The sequence below is a fragment of the Pyxicephalus adspersus genome, chromosome 1 (assembly GCF_032062135.1).
Source record: "Pyxicephalus adspersus chromosome 1, UCB_Pads_2.0, whole genome shotgun sequence".
NCBI lineage: Eukaryota > Metazoa > Chordata > Amphibia > Anura > Pyxicephalidae > Pyxicephalus > Pyxicephalus adspersus.
The window spans coordinates 105,512,311-105,538,839 of NC_092858.1; the positions used below are offsets into that span (position 1 = coordinate 105,512,311).

General features: G+C 37.0%; 1 protein-coding gene across 2 annotated transcripts in view; it reads left to right on the forward strand.

Annotated features, from left to right (window-relative positions):
* Window positions 1–26,529, forward strand: part of ITPR3 (inositol 1,4,5-trisphosphate receptor type 3) — a 187,055-nt gene that overhangs the window by 112,585 nt on the left and 47,941 nt on the right. Inside the window, exons 38-46 of one of the 2 annotated variants that reach the window (XM_072422560.1) lie at window positions 160–250; window positions 533–702; window positions 6,265–6,436; window positions 7,384–7,568; window positions 9,813–10,013; window positions 17,902–18,012; window positions 20,184–20,279; window positions 20,376–20,480; window positions 21,391–21,474. In XM_072422560.1, the coding sequence (XP_072278661.1) occupies window positions 160–250; window positions 533–702; window positions 6,265–6,436; window positions 7,384–7,568; window positions 9,813–10,013; window positions 17,902–18,012; window positions 20,184–20,279; window positions 20,376–20,480; window positions 21,391–21,474 (1,215 nt within the window). The remainder of the gene's footprint in view (window positions 1–159; window positions 251–532; window positions 703–6,264; window positions 6,437–7,383; window positions 7,569–9,812; window positions 10,014–17,901; window positions 18,013–20,183; window positions 20,280–20,375; window positions 20,481–21,390; window positions 21,475–26,529) is intronic. The other variant, XM_072422566.1, reaches the window with a different exon arrangement.

Below are 26,529 nucleotides of genomic sequence, written 5' to 3' on the forward strand. Positions count from 1 at the left end.
GCGGTTAGTTCATTATCAGTACACAGATAAGCAGCATCTTCATATAGCCCAGCATGTTCATTATTAGTTCACAGATACTCGGCATCCTTATAAATGAAGCTTGCAATTTATGTTTTCCTTCCTCCCTGTCTAACTCATTTCTTGCTTCTGTCCCTATAGGGAAGTTTACTTAGGAAAACCCTTCTGAGTAATTACCTGCAAAACAAGAAGTCAAATACTAAAGGCGAGACAGCTGACAGCTCTGCCATCGGTAATAAACACCTTTCTTCCCTAGTAAATCAGTATCTTTCTAGAACCTCATCTCTCCATTGCCACAAGGCTAAAATACACAGCTATTTGTACACAGAAACATTGTAAGTTGTAAATATGCAGAGTCCTCGTTCCATCCTCAAGGTTGGAGCTAATATGTGCTGACATTATTTTTTTACACTTGTCTATAGCTTACTTATATTTCCAGACTCCATCATTCATTGACTTTAATATTTCATGCATGCACTAACTTCTAAAATGAAATACCATTTTTAATTCACAGGTCAGGACCAAGACTGGTCAATAATCGCACCAATTCAGTGTAAATTAGACCGAGAAGGAGCCACCAAACTTGTGTCTGATCTGATCATGAGCTCAAAGAATGATAAGATCTTTCAAGAAAGCATTTTATTGGCCATTAGGTTACTTGATGGAGGCAACACAGAGATACAGGTATACCTTATAATCTAATTGCCATTCAAATGTTTGCACAAAACTTAAAACTGGAGTCTGGTGGATGCAGTCAGTGTCTTCCTTTATCTCTTAGAGACACTGCCATTGTGATGTTCCCAATCCACCTACGCATTTTATTCCTCCGGTTACAAAAGAGGTGTTCTTTTTCTTTCTATACACTTTCCATAATATAAAATATGGTTAAAATCTGATACCTACACTTATGTGGTATTTCTCTGCAGGGTCTCTGCAGAGGCTAAATTGGTTACTCATGTTTTTACAGCAGTATGGTGTATTATATTCCTATAAATATTCCTATATGGAAATCAACTTTACTTCCAATACAGATAGATGTATATAAGCTGGTAAATGATATCCAATTAATGGAACACCTGATGCCCCGGGTTAATAACTGTTTAGACAGATATCAGGAAATATGGGTTTTGTGAGGCCAGCACATCCTTTTGCATTCCTTTTTCCTAATATGTGATTTGGTTCTGTATTTTCTTTGGTTTTGAGGGACTATACCTGTAGAGGATGTGAATGGGGAAGACTTGATCTCTGGGACATACTTGCTTTATGGTATTATTCTTTCTGTTTTCCAATATCTTGTTTATGTCTGTTTTTAACTCTCTAACAGATAGGGGCTTATTTTAAATTTGCCCTGGCAGGTTACTTATGTTCTTTTCAGTTTTTTTTTTTTATTACTATTATTATTATTTTCCATTTTTTCTGCTGTTATGGATATGTTTGTTTCTTTTTTTCCTTCATCTATCTTTTTGTTCAAAAATCCTTTATTGAAAATTTACACCTATGCAGAACCGTGATTAAAATTGAAAATCTCCTTTATTCTTTTGGGTCTTTCCCTTTTCCTAAATCATCTGTTATTAGTAGGTGACAAATGTAGTGTATATGAAAAATAGTGTATAATTACGATTACCTATCTGATGTCACTGTCCTTCTGGGAAGTTTCTTATGAAATGCAGTGGAGTTGGATCATGCAAGATAACACTCCATTCCAAGATCATCATGGATTGAGATTTTTTGCTGCCTTAAGGTCCATAGGATTCTTCCTTGAAGGTTAGTGATCTCATCCCCACCTAGTCACTGCAGGTAGAACATGGGGATGAGGTAAGCTTCATTTCTCTTTTAGTTACTTTTCCACTCAAAGAGTGTAGATGGAAGGTCTGCTTCATGCCTGAATAATGCTAGCTTCTAAATCCTTTTTATTGTTGTTTAGTTTAGCTCTATAATTTATAGTAAAAAAAAATTGTACATATTTTGGGTTGACCAAATCTTTAAAGAATAATAATAACACCTATTTTTTTTTTTTTGGGGGGGGGGGGGGGTGAAGGATGATTTTACTGCAACTTTATTATTCACTCCTAGTTTTCTTACATTACAGTTTCCCCACCTGTCTGTTCTTTCTTGTGTCGATGAACAAAAATTTACTTTGGCTACAGTGGAGTAAATAGTACTCAAACCAAATAAACTGGATTTAGGTACAGATGGGAGGAAATCACTAGTTATAGTGTTATATAGTGCTATGGGACTATGGGATTAAAATAAAACATTCAAAATATAATATTAATTGACCACCCGACCGTTAAACACGACCTTGGTTCGGGGTAAAAAAAATAGCAAAAATTGGTAAAACCGAACTTTGTCGGGTGGTTAAATGCATTACCTTACCTGGTCCCCGCTGTGATGATCTGTTCTGTTCCAGCGTCGACTTCTAAAAAAAAATACTCACCTTCTCCCCGCAGCTCCTCCGGACACGTCCTTCCTCTTCTGTCTTCTCCCAGCGAGTGCAGTGACGATCACCGGGGTTTCCCGGTGACGTCATTGCATGCGTCGGTGCGGGAGGTGGGGCGGGAAATTCAAATCGCTTTGCTGTACTCAATACAAAGAAATCCTTATAGAATATATATATAATTTGTATTATATATATATTATATAAGCTACTGTACAAAACATTACATTATACACTATTTTTTTTTTAAAGAATTTTTTATATTCATGATATCTACTAGAACCCTGTTCGGACATATTTCTGTAAGTTACAGGTCTACAATTTAAAAAAAAAATTCATGAAAAACAGTGTACCGCTTTTGGTACAGAAATCTAGACCTCAGTGTAACGCCCAGGTGGTTAATCAAAGCAACATCTGTCATGTAATTTTTTTTTTTTAAACTAATTTTAATAAGTAGAGCAGACTAATCACTATTTTCACTAGTTAGATGAATCTTTATAATCAGGAGAGTTATTATAAAGCACAAGAAATATTATATAAAATAATAGCCTGTAAAAGAAGTACTTTTAAAAAAAGAGAAGATTAATTGTGCAGGTGTATATGCGCACAGTAAAAACTGTTTTCTGAATCAAGTTTAGGTGTGCCTATTTCTTACTAAGCAAGAGCAGAAAAAATAATGGGTTTGATTTAGTAAAAGCATAGCGTCTGTTTACCAAGCAAAATGAATGTTATGGCTGACGTGAACACAGCTTCATCCTATTTGCCATATGGAGATCCACTTTACTAAACTGTTTTAATTCCTTTAGTAAATCAACAGTAAAGTGATGTAAGTCACTAAGCTAGATCAAGAAAAATAAGTAGTGTAACAACTTTTATGTCTATAGAAACACATATTGCAAAGAATTTTTTGTGTGGGATTTTAAAGCAGGACACATGAGACAGTACACATATATAAAAACCTTTTTTTATTAAACATCTTTTTTAAAACACTTAAACAAGACAGTAAACAGGCTAAAAGAGAGACTCCTATAATGGTTTTAGTTCCAGTATACAGTTTGTGGCTGAGTTTATATATATATATATATATATATACTTATATATATATAAGTATAGACTATAGCAACCTAATAAAGAAAACAATCTTGTATATTTCAACCCGTTTCCCAGATTAAAGCTGCTTCATCAGGGAATAGTTATGTACAAAACGAATAAATACAGTATACTTAACCACCTTGCCGTTAAGCCCGACCTTCGCTCGGGCACAAAAAAATTGCAAGGATGGTTAACCCCGAGATTTTTCCCATCCTTACTTACCTGGTCCCCCTGTGCTCATCCAGCGTCGTTTTCGTATTCCAGCGTCGTCCTCCGTCCTTATATTCATAATATCTACTAGAACCCCTGTTCGGACATATTTCTGTAAGTTACAGGTCTACAATTTAAAAAAAAAATTTCATGAAAAACGATGGATCACTTTTGGTACAGAAATCTAGACCTCAGTGTAACGCTCAGGAGGTTAAACAAAATACAAATTGACAATTAGTATTTTAACATATTATATATGCATACCATAATAATAATAATTCAGAGAAATGGTGTACACATACCACCAAGTTGAAATGGTGCAACTTAAACCTGGCCAGAAAACAGCACAAGAAGCATGGAAGAGTATCATGACAGGACAAAAGGGAACCAGACTCAAACAGAGGGTCTTAAGAGAGACCGCAAAAATGGGAAGTTGGGAGAAATGTTTAAATGCATTCTTAAAAGCAGATGGAGATTTATCCTGCACAAGCAATAGGGAACCACTACAAAGATATATATATATATATATATATATCATAGGGCGTATCACAGATATATGTTATCTCACAATGTATTTTGATTTATAAAACAAAAACAAAAAATATCAAGAGTATAAAGGCTGACAGAGAACAGAGAAGTAATCATCAATGTCATATTACCAAACTACTTACAAGTTCAGATAGAGATATTGAAATTTGAGAATATAATCTCCCAAAACCCTTGTGTGACAAGAGGTAACTCCATAGGGCAACAACCCCCCAGTTCTTATACTTACCCTGCACCAGGATAAGGTCAAACCCTAATTCATGGTGTCTATTGATTGATGTTTCTATAGTAAATTAGGGATGTGGGCAATAAGTGATTAATCTTTAGATTTGACAAAAAAACTACCATTTTCTTTTTGAACCTTTGTATCTAGGTAAAAGACCTCTAACACAAAATATATTTATCTAGCAATTTAGTGACACAAGTTTGCAAATCAGGCTGCCTTAAATTTAGCAAAGTCAATGTGACAGATTTTCACTGGTTTGTGACAGGTTACCACCGAATTGAAACAGATTTTCACTCTAAATCAGGGTTCTTCAAATTTTTAAACTAAAAGCTAAACCAGTTGGATAAGCTACTGAAAGCCACTTGCAAGCTGTTACTTTGTTACAGCCAGAGCTTGGTGTGGCCCTTTGTCCAGTATATGCAAGAGAGGAGATGGTAAGTTTGGACCCAGAAATTCGTTTTTGTTGTTACTTTGGAACAATGAATGTTCCAGTGTCAGTAGGTAAAATAGTAATTGTCCTTACATCAGTCATCCAGGGGTAGTAAAAAATGCACTGGCATTTGTGGTTAATAGTAATAATAGTTATGAATGCCCCACTATCAGTGCTAGTTATCAATGCACTCACACCAGTATGAGAAATAAATGCACTGGAATCATCAGTCAATTAGTAATAACTGCCTTTAAACAAAAAAAAAAAAAACATTAGCGGTCAGTGGGAGTAATAAGTTCTCTAGCTTTAGAGGGATTTGCTCTGTTGTGGCAGAAAGTGATAGGATTTAAAAATCCCCTACCTATCTAAAATGTATTAAAAAAAAGTTTTGGCTAAGTGTTGCATGTATATGTTTTTATAGAACAAACATACTTTTGATGGTATTGTTTTTAAATAGTTACTACATTTTTCATATACTTTAAAAACATTATGCAGAAAACGTTTAAAAATGTTTTTTTTTTTTTTTTAGTTTAACAAGTAATCATATCAAATGTTACTATAAACTGCTTTAATTTTACAATTGTATTATGACAATAAAAGTAAGTTTTATTTTGCATTTTTTCGTTTTTTAACCTCCCTGGCGGTATTCCTAAGTGTGGCTCGGGGTGGATTTTCCATACCAAATGCGGTAACCCCGAGCCACATTCAGGGTGGAATTTCCAGGGAGTTTAAAAGTCCTACCTGGTTCCCACGTTCCAGTGGCGTCCTCCAGCGATGCCCGTGACATCCTTCAGCGATGTCCTCCAGGAATACCTGGCATCTTCTTCCTCTGGCGATGCCCGCCTGGCATCTGCATAATCTGGCGATGCCCGGCTGGCATCTGCGTCCCTGGCGTGTTAACATTGGGGACACGAGGCCAGGAGAAGCATGAGTGTGTGGCTGGAGGGCGACAATATGATGAAAAATTACATTACGTTTTGACAAGCACTGACCAGAAACAATTGTTTCTAATTATTAGTGCAGAAAAGCCTGTTAAAAGCAGCTCTGCAGGTCCCTCATGACTATAGCAAAAAGAGCAAGCCTAGCAGCAACACATGTAGGTGTGGGTTCCATGAAGACGGCCATACAATGTCCTAGATCCCTTTCTAGTTTATATGACAATTGGAATAGGCTACCAAAACATTTGTGAAAAACAAAAGCCCTATTTTGGTATTGTTTCTTCACTTTCTTTTTTATAAGCCGTACTATATTTATTTATGGCATCGGACCAAATCTTTTAACAGACTCATATTTGTCCTTTCTCAGAATTCATTTTACAACCTATTGAAAGGTGACAATAAGTCAGAAAAGTTCTTCAAGGTTCTAAACGAAAGAATAAAAAATGCCCAACAAGAAATAAAATCCACAATGTCTGTGAACATGAGCGATTTAGGGTCTGGAGATTCCCAAGAACCTGCTGGTAATCTTGCTTCAAAAGGTAAGTAACAACATATTAGCAATATTACAAAAATAATGATGGTAATGATGATAAGGTTTATTGCATTTTATTTCAATCCAAATGGTTCAAATGGAACTAGTCCAAATACATAGTAAGTGCAACAAGCAGTGACAGCTTCTTTATTTATAAAATGACAGGTTCTTTTTAAGTTGTCCATTTAGTCAGCCTTTGAAAAACCATAGTTTCATCAGACATGCACTTATGCACTTCATGATGGGCAGACTATAGAGCTTGTAAATAATGTACAAATAGAGGAAATGGACCCTTTTTTTGTGTGTGATAATTTTGTGTTTGTATTGATCTTTCACCTGATAGACTCTCTCCCCTGGCCTGTTTTATGTATCTATGTTTATTTCCACAAACTTTGTGGGTTTGAGAGAGTGGAAGCTCTTTTAGTTGTACTATCCTCCATAGTTTATGATGTAGTTATGTTCTTATTTCACACTGCGAACCCGTTAGAAAATAGGTAAATTATATGATTGTATTGTCAAAACTGTTACCTTTTCACTAAAAAGTAGTTTGAAAAAAATACTGTTTCAGAGCCTCTTTTTGCATTTTTGTATCCCTATACAGTGTTAAAAATGTCACATTTACATCTGTTTTTCCCTCGTGGGAATTAATTATTGCCATTGAAACTCATCCACCTGAAACATTCCCATAAGGGAATGTCAAATTCCCTGTTTTATGAATAGAGCCCAAAATAAGTCTGATTATTACCAGTAACTTAATTTTGTTGATTATGCAAATCTTCACTATAAAATCAATCAGACTGAACAGAATGATGGTACTTAAAAATATATGTTAAAAAAAAAAAAATAAATATATATATATATATATATATATATGTGTTTGTTTTTTGAAAGTTCACTGTTGTACTGATTAATCATATTGGAAGAAAGATCTTTCTGTCATATTATTTTTTTAAGGACGCAATGCTAACTTTGTGGTTCCTTCATCCTCTTCAAAAGTGGTAACAGGAGGGCCCCACCAAAAGGGGCATGAAGGTGCTGAAATTGGAGAAAGAAATGAAGTTGGCCCAGTTGTCCTGATCATGGAACCCATTCTAAGATTTCTTCAGTTGCTCTGTGAAAACCACAACCCAGATCTGCAGGTGACTGCATAGTATTGATTTTAGTGTAATTCACTGTAGACTTGTTCTCAGTAAAGTTTCAATTGCATCTCTGCAATTAGATTATAAGACTTTATTGACTTTTCTCTGTGTGTCTGCAGTTTTCCATAAATGTATTGCTTTGTCTTTCTAGGCTTCTAATTTGTCTAATTTACTGATTTTTTTTTACTGCATATACCTTTATGTAGCATGAATTGAATACAAAAGAGATAGTAGATGTTAATAGAATATACAGATGACAGGTGCATGAAACAGAAAAGCTCTTGTATTATTTATCTGTATAATATTCTCTGTTCCAAAGTTGTGGGATGCCTGTGTTTCCAGCTGCATGACATGAGGTTAAGGGATGGAACCACAGAAAGTGCTGGTGGGGGGGGGGGGGGGGGGGGGGGGGCATGCATACAAGACTCTTGGAAGTCTTGGATGTCAGAGTGACTGATGGGTCAGTAAAGGATAGTAAAGGATATCTGGTATTCTTCTATGACAGGGTAAATTTAAAAAGAAGAGACATAATTTATACACCTCTGTTCCTATGTACATTGAAAATAAAAGAATAACTAAGGGTTTAGGCATCATAAGCAAGAACGAGGGAGTGCTGAGAAGTTCCTGGCTTTGTCCGGAAAGAAGAAAGCCAAAGTCATGAAATAACACATTTATTCAGCATATTCCCCCCTGAGACTGATGCACTTGGTACAGCCTAGTTAGAGCTTTTCTAGACTGTTCAAATAAAAAGTGAGAGCTGGTTTGCGGCCCAACCAAAGAACTTTGGTTGGGATGCAAACCAGCTCTCACCAGCATCTTTGACGTCAGAAATGTCCTCAAAACGTTGCCCCTTCAGGTGTTTCTTCAAATTCGGGAACAGATAATAGGGGGGATGGTGGACCAGTTGGAAACCAAGGGTGTTCAATTTGGCAGCCACAACATTGGACGTGTGCGCAGGTGCATTGTCCTGCACAAAAAGGATCCATTTGGTCAACTTTCCATGGTTGTCCATCTTAATTGTTTTCTTCAGCTGGTCCAGGAGGTTAGCATAATACTGTTGGGTGATACTAGCGCCCTGAGGTAGGTAGTCCACCAACATAATACCGTCTTTGTCCCAGAAAACGGACACTATGACTTTTTTGGCTGATTTCTGGGTTCGGAAAATCTTCGGCCGCGGGAACCCGCTGTGGCACCGTTCCTTTGACTATTCATTGGTTTCAGGAGATGTGGTAATGTGGAGCTAGGTTTCATCCTCAGTCACTAACCTAGCCAAGAAGTCCTGTGCAGCTTCAAAATGGGCCAAAACGGCTTTGGATGCTTCAACTCTTTTCTTCTTCTGATCACTGTTGAAACATTTCCGCACCCACTTCGCTGAAAGCTTGCACATGTCTAGGATAGTGGTGATAACAAACCCAACACGCTCCCGTGAAATGTCAAGTATCCGGGCTATCTTTTTTGTGGATATTCATCGGTCCTCAATATTCAGCTCATGGACAGCATCGCAGGTTGCTGGGTCAGTTGAGGTTGGGGGGGCCCCCACTGCGGGGCTCATCTTCAACAGTGAAATGCCCAGTCTTGAAACGAGATATCCAGGTTTTGACAGTGCTGCAGGAAGGACACTTCTCCCCCAGTGTTTGTGACATCTCAGTGTAAATGTCCTTTGCTGACTTTCCCTGGAGAAACAAAAACTTCATGACGGCCCGTAACTCCAACGACGTGAAACTTGCTTGTGCCTCTGCCATCACAGCTTCTCACTAAAAGAAAAAACAGTTTTAGAAATTGCTAAGACTGGATATTTGCACAGTTACATACTAAAATATTAGGCTGTCATATGCCCCCACACTCATTTTTCTATTTATCTGGAAGGGGGCAAAGCCAGGAACTTCTCAGCACCCCCTTCTACACTACGTACTCCAAGCACTAGAGGTGTCCAATTCAGTCAAATACAGTATCTTTTCAGCTTCTTTTGATTTTGTGTAGACCACAATGTGAATAAAGACATATGGAAAGGTAAACAATGTACCTTTATAATGACCTCCTGGAGCAACTGGTTTGTTCTTTCTTCATGACTGTTATAATTGCTATCTGTGAACTTCTTGATCTACAGTATATGGATTTCTTTTTGTAGAGATACTGAAAAAATCCTTTTTACGTTAAGTTCATACAACGGTATGCTAAATTAACTTTTTTAGTTTAATGAACAAGACGAAATATTACAGCTATGTGCATTCATTTTCTAAACAGAATTACTTGCGAATTCAAAATAATAAGACGAATTATAACCTGGTTTGTGAGACCCTGCAATTCTTGGATATAATGTGTGGAAGTACAACAGGAGGACTTGGCCTTTTAGGGTTATACATCAATGAAAAGAATGTGGCTCTTATTATTCAGACTTTGGAAACCCTCACAGAATATTGTCAAGGACCATGTCATGAGAATCAGGTAAACACTATATGTAAATTATACCTAAAGACAAAGACTTTTTTTTTGGGATGAAGTGTGAATAAATCTTTGTCAGGGTTCTATTGTTGCTTGTGTCACCTTAAGGGGATTCTATTTCTTGTTGGTCCTAATCACCAGGAATGAAAGGGGCAGTAAACCCATAATGTTGAGGTATTATCAAGGCTAATAGTGAAGGGAAATCCTACTGATTTGACACAAGTGGTAACAAAAACTGACAATGATTTTATTTCTTCAATAGGCCATCCAAAATAAAACATACTTTAGTTTTATACTATATTATTTGTTGTGTGCTTAATTTAGGATTCAGTGCCTAATAATAGGATCCCTAAGATTTTATTGCTTCCACCGTCTCTTTACTGAAAGTATCTAGAAAGAGAAATTTTTGTTTTTCAGTAGTCAAAGCATTGATTCATGCATCTATGATTGAGATGTATCTGGTGGTGTGTAGATCTAGAATGTTGCTTGAAATTTTGTCTATCTTCTTTTTTCTATTCAGTGGGTTGCATGTTTTTACCCCAGGGTATGTAAACTTGTGGCAGGTGAAAATGTGTTGCGGATATGCTTAGGGACGATTTTTACTTCTGATTTACTTTTGATCCATTGGACTTGCTGTGAAATCAACAGCTGATTGATCATAAGTGACTGATATTTTGGTTTTGTATCAGATGTGGTGTGTGCAAATGATCACATTTAATTGGAAATTCCCATCAATTTATATCTAAGGAAAAAAGGACAGAATATTGTACATGTTTATGCAATGTTTTAGGACCTCTGACTAATTACTGTTCGGGTCTGTTTGCTCTCCTAGACCTTATAGCTGTGATGGGCAGATCTTGTGCTTATCCATTATGTTTGCTCAGATTTACACTTACATACATCTCTTTCATAATATTAACATAATACTAATATATACACATATATATTTAATACTGATAATAAAAGGCATTAGTGTGAGCAGAAAATACAACTACACAGACTGAGACCTAATCAATAACTTAGTGACTCTGGGTAATTATTTTCAATGCTTTATTATTCATTTTTGAGTTAGGTAACCAGATTTTAATGATAAGATGCAGCTTTTATAAATTTGCTTTCCTGTCATTTACTGTCCTTGTGACAACCTGTCATCGATCAATCAAATGAGAAAGACAAATATGCTAACAAGATGGTTCATAATTGTCTACCAGTCATTTTTTGCTTCTCATTTTTGCAATTTGAACTTAAAATTCAAAAAGGGCTCAGACTACCTGCTGTGGCCAATAAGAAACATTCTTGTTAGTATTGTTTTATACATTTATCCAGTAAAGAACAGTCACTTTCAACATTCAACACAAGTTAATATTATTACAAAAATGTTAGATATGTGCTAGGTAAAGATATTTGCTATATTCTATAATGTAAAAGATACTTAAAGGCTTGGGGTTCAAATTTAAAAGGAGCAATTTTAATGGAGTGCAAACTTTTACTTTTTTTTATCTTTTTTTTCCCTGTCTTTACTGTGTCTATCCTGGATTTTTGTCCTTTACCTTACTCCTATTCCTATTGCCCCCAGGTATTCAGCTGTTCTTCCTCTCAGTACTTTTCCTTCCTCTTTTTAACTAAATCAACTAATCTCTCCTGCAACATTGACATTGGATTGGGAGCTGCCCTGAGGGGCAATTTGTGTCATAAATGGACTTTATAAAGTGCTGCATGATATGTTGGTGCTATGTAAATAAATACAAGGTAATATTACAAGTAATACTAATAAATGGTTATCTGGGTAGTGATTGCCAGCTTCTGCTATAGAGTATCAAGCACTATAAACACTCACAAATGTCAAGTGTCTTCCATATCTGTCCTATGTAAACCATTGTACCAGACCTTTCTCTTGAATTACAGCTGCCTTAGCTGACCAAAGAAGTTCAATAACCAGGTCCCAGTATATGTTTTCAATGCTGGTACTTTTTAAGAAACAAAGCTCTAGCAGGGTTACTGACGCTTCTCCTTTCACCCTATTAACATTGTCTGTAGAGATCACACAAATTGTGGGAAACACTGTATCTTGTATAATTATTTTACCGTCCTTAGCTTTTATGTTGTATGTAAAAAAAATGATCATACAATTCTTTTGGAATACATGTCTCCTGATGGTAGTTAAGGAAGCACAGTTTGTAGAATATGGAACTGTACATCCTTGGAGACAAGCATTTGGTTCCTCATACAAAAAAAAAAAAAAAAAAAAAGCCTGGTAATGTTGAATTGCAGTCATTTGCTAAGATGTACATATGTACAACAACACGTGTGAAAATTGCATTAATATGCTTCCTGGCTAGATTTTGGCAACCAAATCTAGATTCTTTGTTGTTTTGTAGCAATATCAATCACAGTAACATACCTGTAAGGAAATCACTGCCTGATTTTCAGCTAAATAAGGAATATGATGTGTTTTTGTAATATTTTACATTCTGATGAAACTGTGTGCAGTGAGTGTTAGCAAAGCTGCCTATTGTCTCCACCAATGACAGGTTTACTTCAGGAGGTGCACAGGTTTGCTAAAAGTGATATTGCAGAAAGACTGGGACCATTTACTAATAAAACTGTCAGTTGGATTACTAGTGGTGTGCCTGGAACAATGGCCACCATCTTTAGGACACTGAACAATCAATTTATCCTGTCTGTAGCTAGGCTGCAGGCAGTTTGTTTCAGAATACCATCCCCTTTTTCTAACCTGATGTGGCTATTGTGACTGGAGCTCTTTGCAACCTCCACAGCTCTAAGCAAGATCCACAGTCCCACCCCTACTTGACCCAATGGGAAGATCTTCAGTTCCCTTTTAACCTCCCTAGCGGTTCATTTCTTTCCTGTTTTATATGTCTAAAAGCGGTACATTGTTTTTCATGAAAATTTATTTTACAGTATAATATAATAGTATGAGTATAATAAGGTTTGAAATATGTACAACAACACGTGTGAAAATTGCATTAATTTCTTTCCTGTTTTATATGTCTAAAAGCGGTACATTGTTTTTCATGAAAATTTATTTTACAGTATAATATAATAGTATGAGTATAATAAAGGTGAAAACAACAAAATCATTTAAAAACAATAAATTGAATAAATTAAAAAATCTATATATTTAAAAAAATAAATAAATAATTTTTTTAAATTAAAAAAAAAAAAAACACATTATACTTATACTATTATATATACTGTAAAATAAATGTTCGTGTAAACAATGTACTGCTTTTACACATAAAAATCCAATGTATTGCATTCAATACAGTTATTTTGTATTGAATGCAATACAAATCGATTTTGAATTTCCCGCCCCGCCCGGCCGGGACGTACACACGCACCGACGTCACCGGGAACTCCCCCAGTGACTCATTGGATGCAGAAGCAGGCAGAAGAAAGAAGACGGGGATCGCGTCGCTGGATGGCCCGGGACCTCGCTGGATCAGGTAAGCGCTCTATTTACTAACTTTCTATAGGTGTTCCAACCCCGAGTGTGACTCAGGGTTACCACTTTTAGCAACTTTTTTCTACCCCGAGTCACACTCAGGGTTACCGCTAGGGAGGTTAAGCCCATATGTGGCAACTTGCATGGTAATATACCACATGTATTTCCTCCAACAGTATGACAGTTGAAACAAATTTAAATTGTTAAATCATTAGAATATGGGTGTTGGCCCCTCTAAGGTTTCATAATTGGTGAGAGTGATCCAAAATGCGTAGATATTGGACAGTTGTATGTCATTTATTTAATACAGTGTTGGCTAAATCTGTCCTCTAAGATCCTAAGGTATCTTTACTGTTACCATTATTCCATTTACTGCAATCTATCTTTACTGCACATAAACACTTAAAGATGTCTTGGATAACTATCAGCTATCCTAAATAATTCTATTAAGCTTAATTCTATTAGGCTAAGTTCCACAGTATATGGGAATCATGGATAGCTCATTATCTACCCCGGGACCTTGACTAGTCGGTATTGACCATCTAGCTTACTGATGTGCGGTAGCTGTTATGGTCAAGGATGCAGGGCTACAACTATGACGGCAGCCCTGTAGTCTCACACTTCCCCCTTGCCAATGTAATATGTAACAGAAGGAGTGAGATCTTCTTGTTGTACATGTATGTATGTGTAGCTGACAACTGAGATTGGTAGGTATTTTCGTCATTCAGAAATATGTTATAGTGGTGGTTGGTCCAATCTGTCCTTCTTATCTTAGGCTTCATCTATATTATGTGACAATAGTGTTAATCCGTCTCACAAGACAAAATACAATAACTTTTGTGTGTTTTAATCATATTACCTTTTATACAACATACTAATATTGGGAGGACTAGAACTGTGAGATTACTACTGTAGGTTTACCAAGTTCATGGTGGTAAACTGAACTACAAAAGGCAATACAGCTCCTATTGATGTGAACTTTGTCCGAACTTCCCAGCAGTAGGCACTGGTGTACAGTATATCAAGAAATGCTGCCTGTACTTTAGCTTTTCCTGTCTTCAGATTTCAGCAAGACAAAGGGTTTTATTAGAGTTGACTAGTGCCCAAATGTTTACAGACAGTCCATAAAAAAATGCAGGGTATGGATAAAAAATTTAAAGAAAAAAAAACGTCTGCGAAAGTTATTCATTTTTAATGCTTTTAAATAAAGGGCCAACCACTGTTTTATTTTCATTAGTTAATTTGATGAAGTATTTATATTTTTTCCTCCTGTGCAGCTCTTATGTGTACATTGTGCAGCTCTTATGTGTACATTGTGCTGCACATAGCAGTTTGATGTTACCCTACTCAAACTTTTTAACTTCTCACAAATTTGTTAAATATTTATATGATATCATAATTATGATAATACTAATATAGTGTCATATTACTAATCAACACTTGCCTAGTCACATTTTATAGTATTCGGATTATAGCTGAACACCAGCCATACTTTTCCTGTTATGGGAGTGATTAGTTCTATTTCCTTCACATCATGACTTCTATACAAGTATTAGAAGTTGCAATAGGTATCTTAAACCCACCACATTTACTGACTTGTGGACTACAAGATCATCCAGCTTACTTCTTCTTCAAATTTGAGTGGCCCTGGCTCATTTATTCAGCTGTATGTGTTCTGTTCTGTCAGTCATCTAGTCGCAGCTTTACGTGTTAGTGGGTTTGTTTAGGAATACCTATATGTTAGGAGGGCAGTGTTGTAAGCATAAAAATCCCCTGTCCTTCCTGATATTTACTATTCCGCTGTCATGGTGTGTGTTCACACCAAAATGCAAAAATGCAAAAATTACATTTATTGGGTCACAAAGCAGTTAAACAAGTCAGGGTGTTAAAATATTGTACCTCCTGTGCTAATGATGTGCTCGCCCCATCACGAACACAGTACATTTCACACTTACCTCTTCCCCTATAAACCGCAAACATCTCTCTCCTGGACATGCGGACAGTTCTGATGCTGGGTGTGGCTCTGTTTCCAAGCTTTATCAATTCCATCCAATCTGCTGGCCAATCAGAAAATAGCCTCTTGACCAGCTCTGGCTATTTAGCTAGCTCACACACTGCACTCTGTGTTCGTGCAACGTGTCTCTATTGTGCCGAGCCCCTAGTTCTGTGAACTAGTTCCTATTCACCTGGTGCCTAATTCAGTGTTTCCTCTGTCCAGCTCCTGCATTAACCCCTCGTTGTCCAGTCTGTTGGTTTCCAGCCAACTTCCCTGTGCTGTTCCAGTGTTCCTGTCTGTCTGTGGATATCCGTGAGTCACCTGTGCCTCCTGTTGCTTCTAGTGTTTCCTGTGTTTCCTGTGCCCGCAGTGGCCCCTGTGTCACTAGTGTCTGTCTCCTGGATCCCTGGCAATTGACCCCTGGCATGTGACCTGACCTCTCTTGCTTGCTGCCTACCTCGACCCTGGCTTTCCTCAACTGTCCTTCTGTTTTGTGATTTGGTCCTGGGTTTTGCCCACCTTTGTGTGCCCAAGGACTCCAACCTGGCAGTAACCAGCAGCGCAACATCCTCACCATCAGAGGCTCTGGAGAAAACCTGGTTACTGCTTAGACTCTGCGCCTTGGCCCTTCTAAAGGCTCACATCACCTCCATGCAAGCCATAGCACCCCCTAGTGGTCCTGTCTCTCCGTGAGTGACAGTAAAGAGGAGCTGAGGTTTTCTACGTATTTTACTGTCAGCAGTGACAGTGGGAAACTGATAACAAAGGTTGGTAAACAACTGTTTGTTAGACTAGTTCAGCATGGAGGCAGGACGTTATGGAGATAGGCTTGAGTTTGCCCAGTCAACTCAGTATTAACACAGGAGAAAGGATTGTTCTGATTTTACTAAATGGGAGGGTTGTTTTCACACTATAATGTACAAGATGCTTGTATAGTATGCAGTGCTAGGTTCCAGGTTCCAATCCCAGGAAACTATCTACAAGGAGTTGGTATGTTCTCCCTGTGGGTGGGTTTCCTCCCACATTCCAAAAACATGCATTTATGTTAAATGGCTTCCCACAAAATTCACATTAGACTGTAATAGACATATGACTGATGTAGGGACATTGTGAGCTCTTTTGAGGGACAGCTAGTGACATGACTATGGATTTTGGAAAGTTCTGCATAATATGATACTATTTTCTCTCCAGTGCCAGCCAATACCATTTCTACCTTTATGTCTCTTGCTTCAGAACTTTTTGATCATGGGGTACACAGGGCCTAAAATATGAAATGTTGCCCATAACAGCTTTTTGAATTTTACCTTTCATTCTGAAAAAAGGAAGAGTCCAACCATTGGTTTAAACTGTTTGATGTCACGCACTATGTTTTTCACTACAAGTTCACTTTCCATTTATGCCTTTTCTTTGTTTTTGTTTTTTTGGTTTCTCCTAATTCTTTCAATGTTCACAATAAAGTGTTAAAACAGTACTGCAAATTTATGAGGTGCTAATGCACAGTCATATTTCACAGGAAGTATTGAAGTCACTGTCATCCTAAGAATAGTTTTGTATCAAGAGCAAACAAAGCTGACTCATCTGGGTGGTAAAAGAGAAGGCTAGAAAGTTGTAAAAAATAGAAAAGTTATAATAATTTTATTTATTTTGCTTTATTTTTAATTACTTGATTATGCATTTTGTTAATCACTGTAAAAAATATTTGGAGTTATTTTTTAAATGTTTTCACCCAGGAATACCCTAACTTTTACCCAAAATGTACACATTTTGTGAATAAAACTAGTATTAAATACTAATAATTAAATAAATTTGTAAAAGTTGGGTGAATTGTGGGTGAAAACCATAATAGGTATATAAGAGGTAAAACAATGAAACTATAAATATTTTTATAGTAAGTAAGTCATTGCTTTTTGGGTGGACATAGGGAGGTGCAAAGTGTGCCTCTGCATGGGGGCTCATACCTTTCCTCCAGCATCAGTGGGCCTCAAGTCAATTCTGTACAGAAGCCCACTGTTTTGTAATCTACCCTTTCATAAAATTGAGGTTTTCAGCATTAAATTAAGCTTTAGGATTTTAATACCTGGGATAGCAGAGCTGGAACTAGTTGCAGTACAGCAGTACATATAATTTTCCATTTTTTTCTGCACCTTTTCTTCAGAACTGTTTGTTATATTTCCTCTCTCAGCCTATTTACTGTTCCAGATTAATTATATGGCACCTGAGAGTTGTAACTTTTTTTTTACGTCACATATGCCCACAATACATTGGGGTATTATAAGGTAAAGACACGATGATCAGTGTAATAGCATATCTGTCATTTTCTTTGTATGGAGGGTCAGTGTTTGTAGCTGGCTCAAAACTCACCCCATTATTTGTCTGTCATGTTTTCTAATAGCAATTATAAATTTTTATTCATTGTTTTTATTTTGCAGTCCTGCATAGTAACACACGACTCCAATGGCATTGATATCATTACAGCCTTAATACTAAATGACATCAGCCCTTTGTGTAGATATAGGATGGACCTTGTTTTACAACTCAAGGTATGGTATTCAGATCACTTGCACCTTACTGGAGGCAATACTGTGTCCTTTACCTTTTGACTTTATCCATATGAAAGCACATACAATTTTATATGTGTCTTTGTCGGTTTCTGCAATATTTGGGTGTTGTTACTCTACTGTTTATAGACAAAATTCCACACTATTAGATTTTTATGGATGTTCCAGCACAGAAAAATAAGGTGCTCAAGGAGGAGTTGAGTGAATTATATGTAACTTGGCAGGTTTGTAGGTTCATGTCTCATTTGATTCCAGGGAACTTTAGAAATTTTGTTTCTGTGCTGCAGGGAGCAGGTAGTGGTCACTTGCAAATGCATTTGCCTAGGCCTGGGGAATCTCTAGGGGAATATTATTATTATCATTATTATTAAACAGGATTTATATAGCGCCAACATATTACGAAGCGCTGTATACTAAATAGGGGTTGCAAATGACAGAAAAATACAGACAGTGATACAGGAGGAGAGGACTCTGCCCCGAAGGAGGGTAGATATGTAGTGGTGGGAAGTAGGGACAGTTTCAAAACACAGAATAAAATGGGTAGGTAAGTTTAAAAAAATGGGTTTTGAGTGCTCTTTTAAATGAGCAGAATGTAGAAGCAAGCAGAATAGGACGAGAAAGACCATTCCAGAGAGTTGGGGCAGCTCTAGAAAAGTCTTGTAGCCATCCGTGTGATGAGGTTATGAGTGAGGAAGTCAGTAGTAGGTCATTGGGGGAGTGAGGAGAGCGGCTAGGGGGGTATTTTTTTTACCAGGTCAGAAAGGTAAGTGGGACAAGAACTGGGGAGGGATTTAAAGGCAAAGAACAGGAGCTTGAATTTGATTCTAAAGTGAAATGGAAGCCAGTGAAGGGAACTACAAAGAGAGGCAGCAAAAGAAGAGCGGTGGGAAGGATGGATGAGTCTGGCTGCAGCATTCATAATAAATTGTAGAAGAGAGAGTCGGGTCGGTGGAATAACAGAGAGGAGGAGGTTACAGTAGTCCAGTCGACGAGAGATGATAAGAGCGTGTACAAGAAGTTTGGTGGTCTCTGGGGACAGGTAGGGGGGATTTTGGAGATGTTGCATAGGTGAAAGTGACAGGACCTCTAAATGTTCTAAATATGGGGGGGAAATGAGATGGCAGAATCAAAGGTAACGCCAAGACAGCGTGCCTGAGGGGAGGGACAAATGACTGTTTTGTTAATCGTTAGGAATATGTCATCTGTGTCTTTCCTAAAGGCAATCCAACTGGGCAGCTTGAGTGGCAAGAGAAACACTTTATATCACACTATAAAACTTTTGTAATCATTTTAGAAATAATTCTCCAACTTGTTGATGCCATGCCTAAAAAATCCATAGGTCTATATCTGTTATGCAAAATGCACTTTTAAAATTAATCTGTATGTTTAAAAAGTAAAAGGCTTACCTAATAGTAGACATGTTTTCCTGATTACCAATGCTAGACAGAAAATCTTCTCAGTCCCTTTCTTATTTATCACTAAGGCCTGACTTCATAACTAAGCTTTACCAATTTCTATCACATTGTCCAGAACAATATTCTCTCAGTACCCAGCAGTCACTGAGAAAAAGAACTGATATTTGGTGTAGTAAAATGTAAAACTCAAATGTTTTTGTCTACAACATACCATGTAACACAGAATTCCTTGTAACAGAAAAAAGCAGAAAAATAGAACGCACAGGACTAAAAAAAAAGCCTATGCAAAAAAGTTTATTGATCGTCTTAGCTTTCAAACTGAGATCTGTCTGTCAGAAATCTGGCTCTTGCTCCTGTCCACCTACAACTTCTAGCAACTTGTGTGGCATGTGCCATAATTTTAAAATAAAAGAGGAGGAAATTCAAACAGGGAGAGTGAACTCCCTTCATAATGGCCACACAAATTTTTTTATACTGTAATAAAGGCTCAGAAGTAAGCTGCTGTGCACAAAATGACTAGAAAAACTGCATTTATTGGTATGATAACTGTTGTGTGGATTTTTCGGCATTATGGCACCAATGAGTATCTTTATTCTGGGAGAAAGAAAGATGATGTTTTCAAATACAGGTCATCCTTTGCGAGCTCCCTGAGACATGTTGAATATGCTACCAAGGAAGCTTTTGTCAGCGTTCCTCATTTACATTTGGTAAATTCCACTTAATCTTGACTTATTACAGGACAATGCTTCAAAGCTGCTATTAGCTCTTATGGAAAGCCGTCATGACAGTGAGAATGCAGAAAGAATACTTTTAAGTCTAAGACCCCAGGAACTGGTGAGTCAGTTTTAGGTACAAAATATTTTTTATGCAGATTGTTATCTTAGGTTTTTCCATTTATAGAAGAAGTTTTTTTTTCTGCTTGATTGTCAGGTTGACGTAATCCAAAAAGCTTACCTTCAGGAAGACGAAGGGGATGACAGTTCTGAGGTGTCATCTAGAGAAGTTGGACACAACATTTACATTCTTGCTCTGCAGGTCAGATCTACTGAAATCCTATTTTTAAAGATATTTCACAAGGAGAGTACAGAATTATTTAACCTAAATTTCAGAGACAGCAGAAATTAATTATTATACTTCATAGTATATATTATTGCATCATTGTAACAGTTCTTCAAAAGTTCTATAGTTCCAAAGTGTGTATATATATATATATATATATATATATATATATATATTATATATATACTGTATTAATAGGAATAAAACAATAAAACTTTGGGCTTTCATTCCTATATACTGTATAACCTCTGTTAAAAAAATTAGTACAAGTAATCAAAGCAAAGCATGCTGGGCTTTATAACATTACCTGGATGTGTTAGAAGCAAATGTGTATTGCCATAGGATGCTAAGAAGTACAAATGGCATTTCCTGGTCATTACGGAGTGATATCACTAGACAACGCTATAGTACTTCATAGCAATGTCAAAGCTTGCAACCTTTTTTCATTGTACCCTTGTACCACTTTTTAAATGACCAGTTATGTAAGAAGGTTGAAAATTTTAGTAAAAAATGAGCAAAACTATATGTTCTTCTGAGGTAGCATGGGGGCTCTTATGTTCTGGAGTGAGCCAGAGGAAGCCAGAGCCATTTTTAACATTTTTTATGAGACCTAAACATGATGTAGGAAGTACAACTTAGTACAATTTTAATGTATAGATCATACAATGAAGTTGTAATAAGGCTTGACAGAAAAATGACCTTGAATTCCATTTTAAGTGGCTTTAGAAACTCTTTTTCCCTTTTAAGAGGTGTAATGACATGTTTGTATAAATGCAGTTAGAGGCGTATTGCAATCTATTTGACATTTCTGCCATTTTAACATACTACTACTGTATGCCAGTTTTTCCCTTATTCACTGCACAATCAACTTGTTTTTATATTGTAGCTGGCACGACATAACAGACATCTTCAACAACTTCTGAAGCCAGTTCGAAGAATTCAAGAAGAAGAAGAGAGCATCTCTACTATGGTAATTATGGCTGGAATTGCCTGTCATTGTAAATGAATGAAAAACTATTTAACCACAAATCCATCTTCTGTCCTATTTAGCTATTAAATGTGTTTGAATGTTCTTCAAGAGCTATCACTCCGTCTCTGTCACCAGCATCATTTTCTTTGTCACTGTCTCCTTTCAGACACACTTGTTAAACCATCAGTGGGTGAAATTCACAAGACTGTCTCACATTCCACATGAATTCCAAATTCTCCTGACAGTACTGAGTAATTAAATGGGACAAAGTTCATTCATTTATTAACTTAAATAGTGAAACAGTCAAGCGTAAGGCAGCCTTAATTGCTAACATTTGTCAGGCCTTCCAACTTTTCAGGGATGTTGGATTTCTTTATATTGATATATTTCTCTTGGGTTAACTGGGGTTATTTATAAAAGCTCCATCATTTCATATATTGACAAGCTTCCTAAATAACACAAGGTAAAATATTGACCTAAATAGTGAAAACATGTACTAGCAAAGAAGGTACAGCACATATTCAAAAGTTGAAAGGAACAGATGTGTCATTTGCAGTATGAAATACTAAAGACATGGGATGATTATTTTTATATACTGTTCTTGCTTTACATAAATATATAGTTACCATGGTAATACAAAAAAGATACCTGTTATAATCTGGTTATCTTTAGGCTTAGTCTACATGGACGTTTTCCCCAGCATTTAACGTAAAGCCCATGTTTGAAATTCACATGCATTCTAATGGGCTAATCCACACCAGGGCATTTCCTTGAGGCATGTTTTTGAGCTTTATAGATAACGTGTCTTGCAATATTTTAAGAAATTAAAACGCAGGGTTAACGCAGAAAACATGGGGAAACGCGTTCATTGATTTCAGGAAAAATCAAGCTTAAAAACGCTAGTAAAAGTGCATAAAAACGCATATAAATGCGGTAGGAACGTTTGCATGTGTTTTTACAATTGTCTATGTAGACCCAGCTTTAAATATTGATCTTGGGGACCATTTTGTAGTAGAAGAGAGACTACTGTGATCACTATTAGCATTTGCAGGCGGAAGGCTAATTTTGTTAGCAATGCTACTACCATGCATGTGATCTTTATGTAGTAGCAAACATACTGATAACATGATCAGGAAGCAGCACTATGATTGATTACCGATTGTCAAAGCAGAGTGGACATTTTATTGACAAAAGTGCGAGAGCCTTCAGCCACCTATAGTTGAGCTTTCTAGAGGCAGTAATATCAACTGGCAAAAATTATTCATTTCTGTGCATATTTCTGTTGCATTTGTTGAACATTATAAGAAAATCCACTGTCAGCCAAACTTAACTTTAGGCTTTTCCCTTGGCAACATTTTTTATCATGTTAAAGGACAACTCTAGCTATGAAAATACAATGGCTATAATAAGGTAAATAGTTTTATTAAAAAAAAAATTCCCTTTGCTGTGCATATATAGACACATCCCCAGCTTAGGAATGATGTATAGTATAGCACCACTGTGCTACCATCATTTGGACATTCCAAGCAGTTGTTTTCATTTATTAACCTCCCCAGCGGTAACCCCGAGTGTGACTCGGGGTAAAAAAAAGATGCTGATAGCGGTACCCCGAGTCACACTCGGGGGAAGCTAAAAACCAATAGTAAATAAAACGTTAGTTTTAAAAAGTGTGGACATTTTACAGACCTCTTGTATATATGTTTATCTATATATATATATATATATATATATATATATATATATTTATATATATATATATATATTTATATATTTTCCTATAAGAATTAAAAGAAATAGAAATAATCTGTTTTCATAACCAAAAAAATAAACATTTTTTTTAAATAATGTATCAACATTTACCTTTAATGAGGACTCTTTTTGGCATATGGAAGACGGTGAGGAGGGTGGGGAGGAGTTAGGGGCTAGTGTTTGGAATTGGAGTCCCCTTCCATGAGAACTTCTGGGAAGTTTTCTAGACTGGCATCTTGTCTTGAACGTTTTAATGGCATACCACTTGGACCTGCCTTTGGCTCGCTTGATTCTTGCAAACTAGAAATCTGTCTAGCGAAATTTTTTCCTGTCTTTTCTTTAAAATTGTCCTGTAGTGATACATCACATTATCGTTAAAAATGTTCATGGCACCGATTGCTACTGCTTTATTGGGATCTGCTTTATTGGGAGTTTTTTCCACAAATCTGGTACTTCCTCCTAAATTTTTTTCAGTAATGAGGGACATCTTCTAAAGGGACATCTTCTCCTGGCTTCTCCTCCCCTGAAGCAAGTTCCTCAACTGCATGCTTCTGTTGTTCTTGCTGTAGGACCTGCAGTTCTTCGATCGTCAGCTCGTCTTTGTGTTCCATCACCAGTTCCTCCACGTCAGAATCATCCTCCTCCAAGCCCAAGGACTTGTCTAGAGACACAATGTCTTCGACAATAGGTGCATCAGGTTCATTCTCAGACCCCTCAAAGTCCCGTCTTGGAACGCAATCGGGCCACAGATTTCTCCAAGCAGAGTTCAGTGTCCTCTGAGACACTCCATTCCAAGCCTTATCAATGAGCTTCATACAGCTAAAAATATTAAAATGGTCTTTCCAAAAATCTCTGAGGGTTAGCTCAGTGCCTGATGTCACTTTGAAGCACAGTTGGAAAAGTAACTTTGTGTAGAGTTTCTTGAAATTAGCAATGCCTTGCTGATCCATGGGCTCGATGAGAGGAGTGGTGTTGGGTGGAAGAAACTTGACTTTTATGAAGGTTAATTCCTCCAACAACTGTTCTTCCAAACCTGGAGGGTGAGCAGGAGCATTATCGAGGATAAGCACAGGCCTGAGTGGTAACCCTCGCTCCAATAAAAAAATTTTGATTGATGGGCCTACAACTTCATTCACCCACTCAGTGAAAAACTGCCTTGTGACCCACACTCTGCTGTTAGCCCTCTACATAACAGTCAACATTTGCTTTTGCACTTTACACAAGCAAGGGTTTAATTTTACAGTAACCACTTGCGTTACAGCACAACACAAGAGTTAGCCTGTCTTTCATATTCTTGTGTCCAAGTAAAGCCTTTTCTTCTTCCATTGTGTGGTATGTAGGTTCCTGTCGGCATCTTCTTCCAGAAGATGCTGGTCTCATTACAGGTAAAAACTTGTTGCAGTAGATACTGTCCACAAAGTTTTTGAATTTCCTAACGTATTGTTCAGCTGCTACTTTGTCCGAGCTAGCAGCCTCACCATGTCTCATAACGCTATGGATACCAGTGCAAAGTTTAAACTTATGAAACCAGCCTCTACTGGCTTTAAATACCTCAAGATCTTCTTCAGTGCTTCCAGGGGTCTTCCTCACGAGATCTGTGTGCAGCTGCTTAGCCTTTGCACATATAATGGCCTCCGAGACGCTATCTCCAGCCAACTGCTTCTCATTTATACAAAAGAGCAAGAGCTTCTCAACACTTTCCATAATATGAGGGCGTTGTTTTGTCATTACAGCAACACCCCTAGCTACGTCAGATTTCTTAATGGCATCCTTACTAGCCAATATTGTACCAATGGTCGATGACGATTTCCTGAAATGGCGGGCGAGATCAACCAGTCGCATTCCAGTCTCATGCTTAGAGATGATCTCCTTCTTCGTCTCCAGTGAAATTCTCACGTGTTCCCTCTTCCCTGGCTCCTTTCCGGTAACTTTCTTGGGACATATGAGGGATTAGGATTTACAGTACAGTATACAGCACACACAAAAAATTTTGCAAAAAAAAAAAAACAATCACAATAAAGCGCAGCAATCACAGCTAACTGAGGCTGTGGTAGCCTGAGTGACATGAGCCGAGGCAAGCCGAGCGCATACATGTTGTAACCTGCGTTTCATATGCATGAGTTCCTTTCGGTTTCGGAAACAAAATTTAATCAAAATTTTCTTTCGTAACCCGAAAATTCCATAACAAGATACTGTCGTAAACCGAGGTACCACTGTATTTGCTTTTGAGATGGATTATCAACATTGAAGAAATAGCATTGTTCTTAAGGAAAAATCAATCCAGCATATTTTACACATTACAGTGGTTATGTATAAAGTGCAGCACTCCAGGAGACAATTACATAGCAAGTTAAACAGTTTTAATTATCATACACAGTATACAAACAAGCTTTGTTTTGTCCATTAAAAAATCTTCCTGTCATGAAAGGGTTAAAATCTCTACATGAACATTTATATTTTTAAAACTATTAATACTTTATTTATCACAGCAATAAAAGCTATTCATAAAAATATTCATACATAATCATATATTACTATTTGTACACATCCTAAATCATGGTATTGTCTATGAAGGCCCAGATTTATTTTACAATCAATATCACAAGGTCACAAGTTATATTATATTTCAATAGGGTCCTCCATGTAGACAAGTTAATTCACATTATTTCTCAATGCATTTCACAGAAACAATTTTGCTTCTTCGGGAATATGGGAGGTACATGTTATATCACCATGTTCACCACCAAAGCTGTGGGCCCTTTGTGACGGCAACATAGCAAATGGAGGGACTGTATGGCCAAAGATAGTATCCGCCTCTACATGAACCATATAATAATCAATTGGTTCCTTTCAGATCAGATAAAAGTGATATTTTTTCACATGGGATGGGATGAGGGCCAGAGCTCCACCCGATGGTTGGATGGAAGTGTACATAATGTCATAATATGTCAAATTTCACAATTGACTTTTGATCTTTTGACTTTTTCTGTCCTGATATAAAATAAAAAGATATGATTACCTGACAAAAAGAATGCTACCTTTTAGTCCTGACTATATTAAACAGACTATTTATACAAAAAAAAAAGCTTTATGATTATGTGCAGGCACTTTTGTGATCCACACAGCTCCCAGATATGCAAGCTACATTGTTGTGAAAATGGAAATGAGGACAGAAAAGCAAGGGTTTACTTTGCGGCAAAACAAAATCAAATATATACTTTACCATAGTAAGTTTCCAACAGGTTTTTATATACATTGAAGGAGATTGGGTCCATCCCATCAGCATCATGGGATTCCTGACCCTTC